Genomic DNA, 15,024 nt, shown 5'->3' with positions numbered 1-15,024 from the left:
TCAGCGCCAGTGAAGGAGCCTCGGCTGGCAAGCTTTGGGGATTTCTGAGGAGAGAGCCCCATGCAGTCAGGAGAGGAGACTGCACGGGTCCCAGCAACCTGTCCCAGTTTTCAGTAGCTTGATCACCCAGCTGGAACAAAACTGCCCCCCCAACCCTGGCTGCCCAGCCCAGATCCCTGCGGGGAGTCTGACTCACTTCGTGGGGGGCCTCTGGGGCTAATGTTTAACTCTGCTCCCTCCCTTCGCAGGCCCTTTAGCCCTGGCAGCCCTGGACACTGGGCCTGTCCTGATCGCCCTGCTGGGGGTGGGCTCCAGACAGACAGGGGCCCAGCCTCCTACCTCCCCCCTCATGAAGACAAGGACCTGGTGGGAAGGGAGAGGCAGCAGCGGGCACCCTGAGGACTCTGGGACAGGCAGGGGGTAGCAGGTGGCGTTCAGCACTGGGCATTCCTGCCAAGGAGGGAGGAAGTCCATCTCCTGCCCACCACAGGCGTCCCAGGAAATCCGTCATCCCTCCACCACCCCTACTTCTGGCCCTGGTGTTGGAGGAAGACCTCACCTTTGCTCAGCTGGGTGCCATTTGCATCTCCTTTGAATGTTTTCCCTTTGGGTGGGGATATTGGAATTCCTCAGCTGCATGAGCAGGGCTCCTGACCCCCAGCTGTGTCTCTTCAGGATAGGGGCTGGTTGGGCTCTCTGTGGCAGGTCTGGCTCCAGGAAAGGACAACCCCAGAGGCAGACTGACCTAGGCTCCAGCTGCTGGCACGCAGCTATCAAACCCTACAATGCCGGTTCTAATTCATGTCTCCCAGCCTCCCGGTGCTCTTTCAGCAATCCGAGATAAGAGTGTCTCCTTCTTGGAGTACGTGGGGGGCTCAGTCGGTTGAGTGGCTGACTTTTGTTTTCAGCTCAGGTCATGCATGATCTCAGGGTCCTGGGATCAAGCCACCCCCCACCCCCCAGCTGGGCTCTGCCCTGATCTGGGAAGTCAGCCTGGGGATTCTCTCTCTTTCTCCCTCTTCCTCTGCCCCTCCCCCTACGCGCCTGCTCTCTCTCTCTTTCTCTCTCTCTCTCTCTCGCAAATAAATAAATCTTTTTTTAAAAAAAGAGTATCTACTTCTTAACATTTTGTGAGAATATAATGATATAATTCTGATAAAGCATTGAGCATCATTTTTATTATTACTGAAATAGTGACTAAGCATATGGACTCTGACTGCCTGGGTTGAATCCTGGCCCCTCCACCCACTGGCTGTGTGACCATGGGAGGGAAGGCGGTGACCTCTCTGTGCTTCTCTCTCAGAGGGGCATCGTGAGGGTGAAATGTGAGGGTGTGAAGTGTGGCACCCGGCGTATACTCAGCGGGCTGCCAGTGGGAGCTGTGTTCGGTGGGAGGCCCAGCTCCCGGCTTAGCTGCCCCTGTATCCGGTCCGGTCTTGGGCCTCCACGTGAAAAGAAGTAGAATCATGGCTCTCCAAGATACCGTGCCTCCCACCCAGGCCCTGTTCACGGCTATGACTCCACGAGCAGCCCCCTCCCAAAGGTTGCTCTCCCCCAAGAAGCGGCCCCGTGATGGAGCCCACCTCCTCCCTCACCCAGGCCGCTCCCGGGTCTTCGCTCTCAGGAAGCGTTTGGCGCCTTTGCCCTTGCTCTGCCCACCCAGGGGATGGATTAGGTCTAGCCCTGCCGGGAGACAGGAAGGACGAGATGGCGCTTTCCAGGAAGCCTCCATGCAGGTCCGTTGGCCCTTTCCCAGAGGGCCCTCGCCTTGGGTGTGTTGAGTTGGCCCCATGGGCTCTGGGCGCCCAGGTGTTTGCTTTGAGTCAGGCCTGGGGCTGGTCTCCCGCCTTTGTAGGGCAGGGTGGAGAGCCCAGTCTGCCAGGGCCCCAGGTTAATAGTCGACTGGTGGAACTGAGGTTTAACTGAGATTTGGCTTTGGAAATTGGGGCCCGGCTCTCTCAAAGGGCAGAGCAAGGAAACCATGCTTTGGATCCAGGCCAGCAAGGAGGAGCTCTGGAAGGCAGGGAAGGGTGGGTTTCCGTGGCTGCCTGGGCATGGAGCCCAACCCCATCCTCTGGGGTGCGGACCGGCCCCATCAGGTTCTCCAGCTTCACACGCGCGTGTGTGTATGAGAGAGATTGGGTGTGTTTGTGCCGAAGGGTTTCTGTGTATGGTTGGAGTCGTGCTCTTTGCACACGTCTGCCTTTCTGCCTACTGAGCTGTTTGTAGAAGAAGCCTGGGCAGAGTGCTGCCTCCACTCATCCACCCAAGCTGCTGGTCCCTCAAGGGGCTGGCAGGCTGGGCAGCCCTGGGATCTAGACCCTGCCCCAGGGGGTATTCGGCACTGTACTTTGTACTCAGCTTCTGGTATTTATGGCGAATAATACACTGGGAGCAGAGGACAGAACAGGAAGTTACAGGGCAGGAGGAAGGGGGACTCCTCAGACAGCTCAGCCTCTCCTGGGACCAGTGCTGGGGTGGTGAAAAAGTCCAAGGGCCCCGGTTTTATAGGCTTAGTTCAGGAGTCGCCAAGACACTGCCCTGAAAAACCAGACTCTGCTCTTCCCAGAACTTTGGTCTCTGCTCCATAGGAGCTGCTCTCCTCGGTGTATGGGAGGGCAGGGAGAGAGGCTGCCGCTGCCCCCCATTCCACCCCAGAAGGCTCGCACCCTTCACCCTCTGGGCCCAGACATCAATGGAATGGAGGAAGAACATGACCTAGAGCCACCTGGCCAGCCCACCTCGAGGCCAGTGGATCTAGAGGATATGACCTGGAGGATATGACCAGTCCAGGAGCCTGAAAAGAAAATGACTGGGAGGAGGGCGAATGAGGGTGACGAGAGCAGGGATGGGAAGGACGGGGGAGCCCCCAACCCGGGGCTGCGATGGGGAAAGGAGCCACCTAGTGGCCAGACGCAGAACTGCAAAGGTGTCCCTGCGGGCAGGGCCTGGGTGCGGAGCAACTCCCACCCGGTGCCTTTGGGGCCCGGGGAGGGGCTGAAAGCACCCTGACCTCTCTGTCCAGAATAGTCAGGAACACCCAGCAGCTACCAGGGAGAGGTGATCCAGGTTTGCAGAGTAAGGGGACTGTGAAATCAAGCGAGACGGGGGCTTCTGAATGGAGAGGCCCATCTTGATGACTGGCGTCATTAGGAGGGACAGGGACTGGCAGAGGTTAGAGTTTGGGTAATCTGAGCAACCTGGGTGGTGAGGGGGTGCTGTGTGATGTCACTGGGGCTAAGCAGAATGGGTCCCAGAGGGGCCTCAGCAGACAGCTGCCAATTCCGTTCGGGACTCCTGCCTGGAACCGCCCTCATCCATCTCTCCAGACTCCCTGTCTTCTCTTTCTTCTGAGCACTCACAGCCAGAGCTACAGAAATGACCAGGACCCTGGTTTTTAATGGAGCAGCTGTGATGCCTGGGGGCACTCTACAGGTCAGGGAAGCAGTGCAGGGCTGCGGCAGGGGTCCAGAGGGGAAGGTGCTGCCACACCTCTTCCTCCCCAGCTCAGCTAGCTGGGGTCTCTACCCTGCGAAGGGGAGGTCTTCAGACATGGCTGTGTGTCCTCTCGGGTGTCTGTTTAATCCCAGTTCCAGAGGAAGGCACTCAGGCTGGAGGGGAGAGGTGGGAGCAGGATGGGAGGCTCCAGAAATGCAGGGTGGGAGGCAGAGAGGGGAGCCAGGCTGGAGGGAGAAGCGGGAAGTGGAAGCCCAGAGCACAGTGCAGCAAGCCGGCCTGTAGGGAAAAAGAGGCAGAAGCCATCTTACAGATTTCCCCGTGGCACGTGCAGTTCTGGGACTTCTCACCCCTAGCACCCTCCCCCCCGCCCCCGCCCAGACTGGACCATCATCCAGAAGGGCTCGTATAAAGGCTCAGCTTCTCAGCCCAGGGCCCAGGCTAAGCTCCCATCCCTTTCGGAAGCCCTATGGTGGCTCCTCTCCCTCAGCTGGTTAATTCTCACTTCTGTGCTTTCCTGGCATCTCGGCCTTGAAACAGGCCCTTCTCCTGTACCTGCTAACCCTTGCCCATCTCTTCCTCAGAGAGCTCAGGGCTCTGTAAGGCCTCCTGTGCCAGGGCAAGGCAGCAGGCCACAGCACTTCGTGGGGCTTTTACGTGGCCTAACGTTGTTGCTTTCTCTAGCAGTTTCCTCAGGGGTGGCAGGAGGTGGTCTTGTCTTCTCTGAATGGAACCCCCCCAGACCAGGGACTCTGAGTTTGGGGTATTTTGCCAGGAGGCATTTTAAAAGCTTAGACTCTGAGAAATTCAGAGCTCGAGGGCCCTCAGGGATCATCCAACCCAGTGGCTCTCAAGGTCTTGGGGAGAATCACCCACAGGGCTGGCCCCACCCCCAGAGTTGCTGATTCAGCGGCTCAGGCGTGGAGCCGGAACCTTGCTGGCGGTACCGGTACACCCGGACTGAGAACCTCATTCAGAGAACACTGATCTGATACAACCTCCAGCTTTAAAGATGAGGGGAGCAAAAACAGCCCCAAAACAGAAATGATCTGCCCAAGGTCTCCAGGGGCTGGAACCAGGACTGAGTCGACCCAAAGCTGACCCCCATCAATGCACCACACTGCACCCGACCCAACGGCCATTGTCCTGGACCCCTATTGTCTCTTAGAGACTGACGGGCCCCAGAAGAAGGGAGCTGGTCTCTAGGTACCTCTACTGTGAGGTTGGAGACTTGGCGGCATCAAACATCTTCTTCCGGCCTTCCATCCCGGACATGGCCTCCACGTTCTTCCTCCAGTCTCCCACCTCCACAGGCCGCTCCTATGAGGGGGCCACACACACATGTCGGAGACCGAGCAGGTGGGGGGCAGATGGGGCCCCTCCAGGCACCAGAGAAACTAGGTGAGGGAAAGGCAGCCTCTTCAACAAGAGGAAATCTCAGCACCCCTGCCCCACAGGTGAGGCCCAAGGACACATTTGGGGTAGACATGGGACAAGCTGAGGCTTCCCTGGAAGAAGGAAGCTGTGTCAACTGGGAGTTCTGGATGATCGCAGTGGGGCGCCGGGGTCAGTTCCCACCCTGGTAAACCACAGCCCAGCCTTGCCTGGTCTGGTGGTAAGGCAAGCTCAAGGCCACCTCTTGAAAGAAGCCTACCTCCTCCTAAACTGGTTCATTTTCCATTTTACCAGCATACAACCTGCCATCTCCTCTCTCTATGAAACTCCCTGGGCCAGAGACCATGTCTTTCATCCATGTTCCTTCTAGAGCCCATCCATTCTGAGTACTCAAGTTCAATCAGCTCTGAGTGATTTGTTGTTGAATGAGTGATTGAACTCAGTTCTCCAATGTCTGTGCTCATCTGTCCTGTGACCACAATGACCTAATGGCCTGCTCTTTTTTCCCCAGTAGTGACAGAGGGCACTATCTCCCTGGTCACCCTAATTGCACATTCTCTTCACACTGGATGCTGTTCTACTTTCCTACTCAGTCTGGCTTCCTCTGGGTTCCAGTTTCCTCCTCAGATTGAGAGCAGCCTGAGGGAAGGGAGCAAGTCTTCTTTCTCCCAAAGAGAATCACAAGACTTCATCACTTCAAGAGGGTTCTAGAATGTTCTATCTGGCTGCCTGGCCTCCAACAGGAGCTCTTGCCTGAGGCTATGTGATGGAGTGACGGTGATAGGACGGGGGTGAAAGGTTCTGAGAAGAAGGGTCCTCACCTTCTCTGTGTCTTCCTTCTTCACTGACTTCAGGTTGGCCCGCAGATCCATAGACACCTTGTGCTTGGAGCCCAGTAGGGCCCGGAGCATGGCGTCAGCGGAGACCCGGACCCGACGCAGTGGTGGACGCTTGAATTTTCCACGGAGGTCCAGCACCTTCAGCTTTAGGTCCTTAATCTGCAGGTGAGAAGGAGCAAGGGTCCAATCCGAGGGAGCAGCCCCAGAACATCCTTCCTGAGGGTCTCAGACTTCTAGGGTTCCAGCCAAAGCTACACCCCGTATTCTCCAGCTTCCAGGCCAGACCCTCTGGGACAACCCACCCATCCCTTTCGGAATAGCCACAGGTGTTTGTTGATAAATTAATGAGTAAATGGACAGATAAAACCCATTAGCCATCTCTGTCATGGTAATGGGAATAGATCCCGCAGCCGCACCAAACTCCGTACAAGTCTGGCTTGGAATGCTCTTCGCAGTGTCGGGTGCTTCCTCCTATGCCTGTGGCCCCATTCCTGCTTCTAACTAGTCCCTTGCCATGAGCTTTCAAAGCAGCTCATTGACAGCACAGCCTTGACCCAGTCAGGTGGATAAACCCCCAAGTCCTAGACCCCTAAGGGGAGTTCCCAGGGTGCTATCTCTGGAGGGAATTCTGGGGAGATTAGTGATGCCACAAATCATCATTCCTGCTCGGGAGAAAAGGGATGAGCGTGGTCTCTGATCCCACCCCATCCCCTCCCCGCTGCTTGAACAAGCACCCAGGAGCAGCCCACCAGAGCAGCAGGGGCTCTGCCCTCCCGTGTTCTGCCCCACCACGTGGGAGGAGAGTCTGCGCGGAGCTCCTGCTCCCACACCCCACGCCGAGGGAGTGCTGAGCACCGCAGGGCAGGGGTAGCGACCAGCCCTGGTCCCACAACCACCACTGTGTGACCCAGACCAAAGTTCTCAGTCTCTCTGAACCTCAGCGTCCTCCTTTGTAAGGTGCAGATAATAGCACCTGCTTCATCCAGAAGCGCGTAGGGAGGATCAGAGGATGCAGTGCGCGTGAGAGCCGTCCGCAAAGGGAAGAGGTTATTAACCAGCATGTGATTGTTGGCGTGGGTGAGCAAAGAGGGCAGCTCCTCTTAGACCGAAGAGCCTGCATGGCAGGTGGGGAAGAAGTCTGTGCTTTTCATCTGTGTGATTATCCTCTCCCCGCCCATCTCCAGCCCTATGGGGCCGGACTGGAGGGACCAGAGCTTCCCACGTGGTCACTCGCCAAACCCTGCAGAAGGAGGGGGACCTCGTCCGAAGCTGCAGCATCAGTGCCCATGCCCTGCCTGCACCCCACCCCACCCCACCCCACCACGCAGCCAGCCTGGGCTAGCCATGCCCCTCCCCCCGTGCAAGCTCACCTCCCTGGTGTTGTGGAGACATTTGGCCTCGATGTCATATCTCTCCTCATCCACCACCTCCACCTTGGCGTGCAGGTCCCGGCACAGGTCCTGGGGGAAGCAAGGTTCATCGCACAGGAACAGAAGAGGGGAGAGGAGTCATTTGGACCCCAGCCTCCCTTTCTGCCTCCTTGCCCGGTGCCTTTGCAATACCCGCATTCTGGAAAGGAGCTGATACACCCCTTCGCTCTGAGGTTCATAGCTGCTAAGAGCTCCCTGCGTAAACCTTTTGTTTTCCTTTCTGAATGTCATTGTTTTCTCTAAATGTTTTCTTACGACAAAAACAATATAAGCAGGGGCGCCTGGGTGGCTCAGTGGGTTAAGCCTCTGCCTTCAGCTCAGGTCATGATCCCAGGGTCCTGGGATCGAGCCCTACATCGGGCTCCCTGCTCAGCGGGGAGCCTGCTTAACCCTCTCTCTCTCTGCCTGCCTCTCTGCCTACTCATGACCTCTCTCTGTCAAATAAATAAATAAAATCTTAAAAAAATATATAAGACAATTGTAGAAAATTTGAAAGCTAGGTGTTAAACAAAAAGAATAAACTATAAACAACAAGTGATGCCACCCGGGGGGAGGTGGCCCTTGGTGACATTTTGGTGTATTTCCTTCCAGTCTCCTTTCTCTGCAGTCGCTGGCATTTAAACAGTTATCTGTGTTTTTCAAACATTAAAAACCTATTTGTAGGGGAAGGACGGACATGTCCCGAGGCTCCCTCCCTGCACTTGTGAAATGGAATCTAACTAAAGGAAGGAAGGAAGAAGGAAGGAGGAAAGAAGGAGGAAGGAAAAAAGGAAGGAAGGAAGGAAGGAAGGAAAGAAAGAAAGAAAGAAAGAAAGAAAGAAAGAGGATCTACCAGCACCACCCCCCAAGGTCTGTGCGAGGACATGAGACCATGAAAGGAAAAGCCCCTTGGGAAGGAACGGAGACTGGAGCCCCAGTGTTAATGCAGGCTCCAGAACTCAGCCCCACGGACTCACCTGCAGGGCACTGAGGGACAGGCCTCGGGTCTGCAGCGTGGGGATGCGCTCAGCCAGGTAGCGGGCCTTCTCCGCCTCCCGCTCCTCGTGCTCCTGCTCCCAGCACTCCTTGGCCTTGGCCAGCATCAGGCTCTGCACAGGACAGAACCTGTTGAACCAGGGGCCCAGGGCCCTCGCGCTCCCCACCCAGCATCAGGGTTCAAGGGGAAGGAGGACCCCAGGCTGGTACCGGCTTGGCCCCTGGCACTACAAGCACCCTGTCCTCTCGTACTGGTCAGGGCCCGGAGCAGGCAGCTCCGGGAGCATGTGGATGAGATGGTCCCGAGGCCTGCAGGTGTGTGTGTGTGCAGCCCACAGGTGGGCCAGGTAAGAAGGAACCCTGGGCCACCACACACAGTGTCTCTAGGCCCCCTGTTTTCCCTCACAGTCTTCCCCGTACCCACTTCTGGTCTGTTTCGGCCCACAGAGCTCCAAAGAGAGAAACTCTGGCCAAAATAAAGCAGGCCCTCTGGCCACCACCACTGGATGAACGCCCGCAAACTGGTCACTGCCTTCCCTCAGGAACCCAGGCAGGAGCCAGGTCTCCCTAGTTTCAGGTTTCCACTCAGTGACCACCTGGCTCCAGGCAATGGCCGGCCTCCCTCCTCAGCCTCCTCCCTTTGGCCTCTTTGCTCTTCACCGTCCCCTGACCCTCCACACCCCCACAGAGTCTCCAGCACACCCCTTCTGCCTCCCACTGGCTGTCCCCCCAGAGCCAGCACAAAGCCTCACCTTCAGCAAGAGCTTGCGTGAGGCCGTGATCTTGGACTTTCTCTGATGGTGAGAAGGAGAGAGACGGGTGGTGAGGTAGAGGCTGCAGACAGGAAATCTGGTCTAGGCCAGCGTGCGTGTCCTCCAGATTCACCACCATTATACCCAGAATCCTCGCCCCTAAAACGTCCCCCATCTTTGTGATTTAACCCCTCAAATTCGAGGAATGCTGTCATCAGTGACCGCGACCTTGACCTTGACCTACAGGCTGAAGCCCTCACTTTCAATCCTGGTTCTAGTGCTGGTGTGGGTCACGTGACCTCTATGGCTGCCTCCTTCCTCATCTGTAAATAAGGACACCAAGACCCACCTTCCTGAGTCCACAGAATTATTACAGACAGAATGACATCATGGGTACGGGAGTCCTTTGAAAGGCATGAAACAGACGCACCCGCTTAGCGCTCGGCACGGTGATATCCCAGTACCTTGATGATCTGTCATGTCCGGAAACAAGCTGTGAATTTCACACATCAGGAAGTGTGTCTTGTTAGACATCACAACTTTTTTTTTTTTTAATGTCAACACCATCCATCTTCATCTTTCTCAGGTATAAAAACATTGTTTTCTCTTCTCACTAAAAATACTTGTTATGTTCTTGCCCACTATGTATGCTCTAACAAGTCTTAGCTTGTGGCCGCGTCCCCCCCTCCCCCGCGCTCCCAGGGGAGGGGCCGGTAAGGAGCGCTGCTCAACCCCTAACTAATGAGGCTGTGAGGCCTTCTGAGCCCTTGTAGCTCCTCCTGACCATGGGCTGTCAATTCTGGCCGCCGCCAGAGAGCAGCGGTCTACTGGAACTGTGCTGTGCACCAGGAGGGCATAGTGAGGAGGCTCTAAGGGAGAAAATGGGGGAAGACGAATGGGCTCCATAGTTCATGCTTGGGATGTGGGACTTCCACTCCCACGGTTCAGAAGGGTTCGTTTGTCCTTTCCTCCCCTAAAGCAGGGGTTTGGGCTACGTTTCAGGTTAGGGTGCTTGTGGGAGAAGTGGCCTGTTGCCGTGGTCATTACCACCCACAGTTTACACCCTGTCGTGCACTCATGGCACCCATGTCCATTGCAGTGTTGTTTCCCCACCTCTTGGTGAGCTGATAGGCCACCTCGTTTGACCATCAATCAACAGTGACTCACTTCAATAGGAGCCTCAGCAAAACTGAGAAATTCATATGGCTGTTGAGAAACGGTGAACTGGGTTCTCTCTGAGAATCTCTGTGCCAAATATCCCTTCTGTCAGGGCTGCTGATTCCCACCCTTGTCAGATCAGAGTCCACAGCCTGATCCCTACAGTTCCTGACCTTGCACGGGACACAGGCTGTGTTCTCAGCAGCCTCCATTAATCAGGACTGTTTCAGGGTCAGAGTTATCTGAGACCTGAGGGGCATGTAAGGACACCTCTTTGCTCCTCTCTCAATGTTTGGTCATTGGGCAGGGGTAGAATAACCCAATGGCGATCCCTTGTTACTGAACTGACTCTGCCCAAAACAGGATGGTCCCTGGGGCTAGACAAGTGATCGAGAATGGTGAGATACCCCGATCTCACTTACCTCACTTCAGGCATCCATCACAGGAAGGACAGGAGGAAAGAGCAAAAGACAGAGTGTGAATAACGCAGAAGACATAAGCAACAGCAGACCGACGTGGACGAGCTTGGGCATCGGCGGTCTGGTGACAACCACACGCCAGAAGGACAGCGGGCATCAGGCAGGGATTCCAGCAGAACAGAATACAACTCCGGTGGCCCTGTGGACTACTAGGTTCTTGCTGGGAGGTGTTAGCCATTGTAAGTTGGGGTGGAGTGGTGGAGGTTCAGGGAAGCCTCAACACAGGGCTCCAGCATGGGAAAGCTTCCGTCCCTGGCCTTGTGGGCAAATTCCCAAAGCTTTGTTCATCTGTTGGGCCAAATCATGACTTGGCACATGCATTTCATCTGGCCTGTGCAGAGACGAACTCTGTAAGAGGCCACAGAGGTCTTCCCCAGGCAACCTGGAGCATAGGTTCTGCTCAAAGGCTAGGAGGACGCGTGGTGACACAGGGGACCTAGTACTCAGGACTGTTCCTATGTGAGAACCTGATCTCCTGGGGAGCTGCTTCGGAGTTTGAACAGATGGAGCCTCCCCTATGGGGCTGAAATCTGCGGCACAGGGGGTGCAGGTGGGAGCGGGGCTACTTACACTTCAGGCATGGTGGTGGTCGGGGGAGCAGCACCTGGGGGCACAAAGCGGCGAGTTGTAACTCCTGCCTCCCAACTGAGCTGGGCCCTGGTGCCGTGTCAGCCGCCCAGGAGAGCCAGACAACAGGAAGAAGAGATCAGACAGTATGGATTCCAACAGGTCCAGGACGAGAGAAATATTTGTCCATTGACCGTTCTTTTCATTCATTCACTCATTCTTCCATTCACTTATTCATTCATTCATTCGCTTACAAGACAGAGAGAAATCTTAGAAACGCAAAGAAGCACTCTAAGAACCGTAAGCGGCTCTGTTGGACAGGTCGGTAGGGCGGGGGTCTGCGAACTACAGACCCCAGGCCAAACCTGGCCCCCTGCCTTGTGTTGTGTAAAGGGTGTAAAATAAAGAATGTGCAATAGAACATACAAAACCTAAAATATTTACTATCAAGCCCTTTCCAGCAAAGTCTGTCAGCCCTCGTAGGGAACAGAACAGAAATCCATAGAAATCTGTTTGAAATGTGAGGTCGTGGGCCCTCCACAACGTGCTGAGTTTAGAGTCTGTCCAGTGGACGAGGGCGTCCCTGAAGTTCTGCGAGAGGGGAGAATCCGAAAGAGGGAGAGCACAGAGCAAAGAGGGAGCGTAGGGGGCGCCTGGGTGGCTCAGTGGGTTAAAGCCTCTGCCTTCAGCTCAGGTTGTGATCCCAGAGTCCTGGGATCAAGCCCCACATCGGGCTCTCTGCTCAGTGGGGAGCCTGCTTCCTCCTCCTCCTCCTCCTCTCTCTCTCTCTCTCTCTCTCTGCCTGCCTCTCCGCCTACTTGTGATTTCTGTCTTTCAAATAAATAAATAAAATTAAAAAAAAAAAAAGAGAGGGAGCGTAGGTAACTGCCATTTGGGCCAGCTCCAGGGGGCGCTCTTCCCGCCCTGGGCCGTGTCCTTGTGCCGGGGTGCAGCTCGCGGGCACAGTGTGACTGACAGCCCAGGGGTGGGGCGGAGAGGGGGCCCTGCGCTACACGGAGGGGCTTAAACCAGCAGGCTGGGCAAATCCTGCCATCTACTCCCATCTTTATCTGACCCTCTCCAGGCCGGTTTTCCTCTCTGCAAAAATCGGGGTGAGATACATTGTCGTCCACTGAAAAAAGCTCTTAAACCCTTTGTTCAAACCAATACTTGGAAGCAAAACAAATTCAAGCAATGCAAGCCAACGCCACCGGCTGAAGGGGGTACCTAGGAGCCCCGTGGCCTTCGGTGAGGACCCTGGTCTGCGGAGCACAGTTCAAAGCCCCTGACTGGGTTGTCCTGGGGCTCCCTTCACCACTGATAGTTGAGGGAACGAGGCCAAGAAGGGGGTCCTTGAGGTGGTGCAGGGGGACACTCCAAAGCCTGATCCAACCCACCATCTTGCCTGGGCCTGGACAAAGAGCATTCCAGTAGAGGGTGGGCTTGTGCGAAAGATCAGGGGAAGGAGGAGGACAACTCTGGCGGGAGCAGGTGTGCGAGGCAGGACGGGCATCCTGAGCTGGGTTGTGAGGTGAAGGATAGGGGAGACAGGTGTGTATACGTGGGGAGGCAGGCGCAGGGCGTGCAGGGTCAGGAGTTAGAATTTGGCCCAGGAACCTGGTTTGGTATGGGGGTTGGGCAGGAGGGCAGAATCTCAAGGATGTTTGTAAAGTGGCTATCAGTCATTTCATTCCAGAGCCAACTCGCTCCTCTCCCTGTGTGCCTGTGAAGCCTCCTCCCCCAGCCCATGAATGGGGCTCGGCCACCTGTCCTGAGTCTCGCCTCAACTGTCAGAAAGGCGTCTAGGCCTCCCACCTCTGCCTCTGCCTCTGCCGCCTGGGGAGGGTGAGGCCTGGGGTGGAGAAGGGGGAAAGGGAGTGTGACCCCAGAGTCTCAGCTGTCACCCGGGGGCACAGAAGGAGAGGTAGGATCCAACCCATAAATTCCCCAGATATTTGGCTGAAATTAGATTTTATCACCAGCTGTTTATTCTGAAGGTTCCACTCCTCTGAAGACAAGCAAGTAAGTCCAAAAAGAAACACGAGCTGGTGAAGAAACACCTCCAGGTCCTTCTGTCCATCATCACCGCCCTGCCATAATGCCAGTCCCCAGGGGGCAGCAGGTCTCGGCTGAGTGGGGATGTGCCTCCCCCTTGGTGGGCATTTGGCCATAATCACACCTCCCTCAGAGAGCCCACTGTCACCAGCATGGGGCCCTCCTGGCCCGGGCCAGCTTCAGTCTCCTGCCAAGCTCCAGGACCTGCCCCCCAGCTTGCCCCCTGACAAATGCCAGGTCCCGGGGTCCCCAGCCTGTGCTCTGATACCCACCAGATGGGACCCCTTGACAGGTCCTGTGGAAGACAAGCAGAAACCTGATAAGAAGTCAGGATGCAGATAACAGCGAATGTGAGGTCGGAGGGCTAGCATTCCATCTCCCCCACAAGTAGCAAGCGAGGAGATAATTAGAAAATCCACGGCTGGAGGGAGGGAGTGAAGGATGGCCAAAGGGTTGACTCAGAGCTGGGCTTTCCCTTCCCTGAGGCCCCTGGGGGTGGACTGGGAATATCAACTAGCCTAGCGGACTGAGGCTGAGCATATGAACGTCTGTGTGCGTAAGGATAAGTGTGTAAGTGAGTGTGTGTGTGTATAGGGACAGGAGCCAATCTTTTTCACACCTGATAATCAGGGACACAAATTTCTGGTTAGGCTCATGTTCTTCCCTCTGCTCCCCACCCCCTGACCTTGGACCCCAGTTCAAGGGCATCCCAGTCCTCTTTGATCATTAGCAAGCATTATATTCCCACACACCCCACACCCTCCATCTTGAGCTCTTAGCAGGAAAGCCTAACCTCAGAGCCACGGTGGGGTCGACAGTCCCCCAAATCCAGTGGCTGGTACTGTCTGTCGTCCACCCCACCCCACCCCCCAGCCATGGCTCCCAATATAGAAGGTGCCCTCTGTTTTGCCTTCACAGACTCTCGTGCCCCAACCCCAAATGCTGTCACCGTTGGCCTTCCCTCTAGAGGGCCCCACCAACCACTTTCTACTCCTCGGAGCCAGGAGCAGTGGACAGTGGGGCTGGCAGTCTGCCCGCAGTGGCTCTTGCCCTGCTCTATAGGCGGGTGGGCAAGGGGAGCCAAACACGTCCCTCAGAGACAAAGAACAAAGAGGCAAGATGGTTTCCTCAGTCCACAGGGGCTAGGGGCTGGTCTTCTAGGCTCCCCCGAGTCCCACACACCAGAGCCCCTCCTTTGTCTTCTGCTATAGGCATTGCCCACTTTCTTTGCTCATTAGGCTCTTCCCAAACTTCCAAATACAGCCCCATCACCCCTCCCCGCCGATTCCCAATGCCACCCCCTTCCTCTGGATGCCTTCTCCCTCTGGGACCTGCTGGGAGGCCTGGGGTATAACATAATCCACCAGGCTCTACCTTGGGGCCCCTTGAGCAACCTTGTGGGCAATTCTGCTCCTGGCTCTTAGCCTGAAAATGGGCAGTGGAGATTTTTACCTCCAGTTACAGTTTTGCAGGAAAGAGGTCATTCCACAGGATAAAGCAGTGTGGGAGCATCTTGGGACCGTTCCACCGGCAAACTCAAATGTACAGGCCACGGCATAGGTCTTATTCCTTCTCCAAGCCCTGGGTATCTCCTCTAACTCAAGCCCCAGTTTCTCTCTCTGGGTTCAACCTAGATCTGCAGTTCTGGGCTGCAACCACTTACCTCGTTCAGGCTCTGGGAGCTGGACTGGCCTGTGTCTCGCTGTGGACTGCAGACTGTGAGGGGCAGACAGAGGGGAGGCTATGAAAACTATGGGCCACAGCAACTGGCCAGTAAAAATAGAACAGAGCCGCTGCCCCTCCTCTCACCCCCTGCCACCCCCCCCCCCACAGAGCTGACACACACCACAGACCCGCCCTGAAGCCACATGTGTCCAAAATCAGGGTTCACACAGATCCTGTGCACACGGAGGCCACC

General features: G+C 56.0%; 1 protein-coding gene across 1 annotated transcript; it reads right to left on the bottom strand.

Annotated features, from left to right (window-relative positions):
- Nucleotides 1–3,497: 3,497 nt before the first annotated feature.
- On the bottom strand, nt 3,498–14,776 carry TNNI1 (troponin I1, slow skeletal type). Its single transcript, XM_045983169.1, has 9 exons — nt 14,770–14,776; nt 11,055–11,088; nt 10,428–10,431; nt 8,848–8,889; nt 8,077–8,208; nt 7,061–7,150; nt 5,673–5,849; nt 4,667–4,776; nt 3,498–3,735 (listed from the first exon to the last, which is right to left on the bottom strand). Exons 2-8 carry the CDS (start codon nt 11,063–11,065, stop codon nt 4,669–4,671), a joined length of 564 nt encoding a protein of 187 aa, XP_045839125.1. The 5' UTR covers nt 11,066–11,088; nt 14,770–14,776; the 3' UTR covers nt 3,498–3,735; nt 4,667–4,668.
- Nucleotides 14,777–15,024: the final 248 nt, after the last annotated feature.

This window comes from Meles meles, chromosome 17 (genome assembly GCF_922984935.1).
Source record: "Meles meles chromosome 17, mMelMel3.1 paternal haplotype, whole genome shotgun sequence".
In the NCBI taxonomy this organism is placed as follows: Eukaryota; Metazoa; Chordata; class Mammalia; order Carnivora; family Mustelidae; genus Meles; species Meles meles.
This window is presented reverse-complemented; position numbering and strand designations above follow the sequence as displayed.

Coding starts and splice junctions, on each gene's coding strand:
- TNNI1 (XM_045983169.1), bottom strand. Junction 8,209..8,847: donor CACGCAAGCTCTTGCTGAAG/GTGAGGCTTTGT, acceptor TGTCCTGTGCAG/AGCCTGATGCTGGCCAAGGC. Junction 5,850..7,060: donor GTCTCCACAACACCAGGGAG/GTGAGCTTGCAC, acceptor TCTCACCTGCAG/ATTAAGGACCTAAAGCTGAA.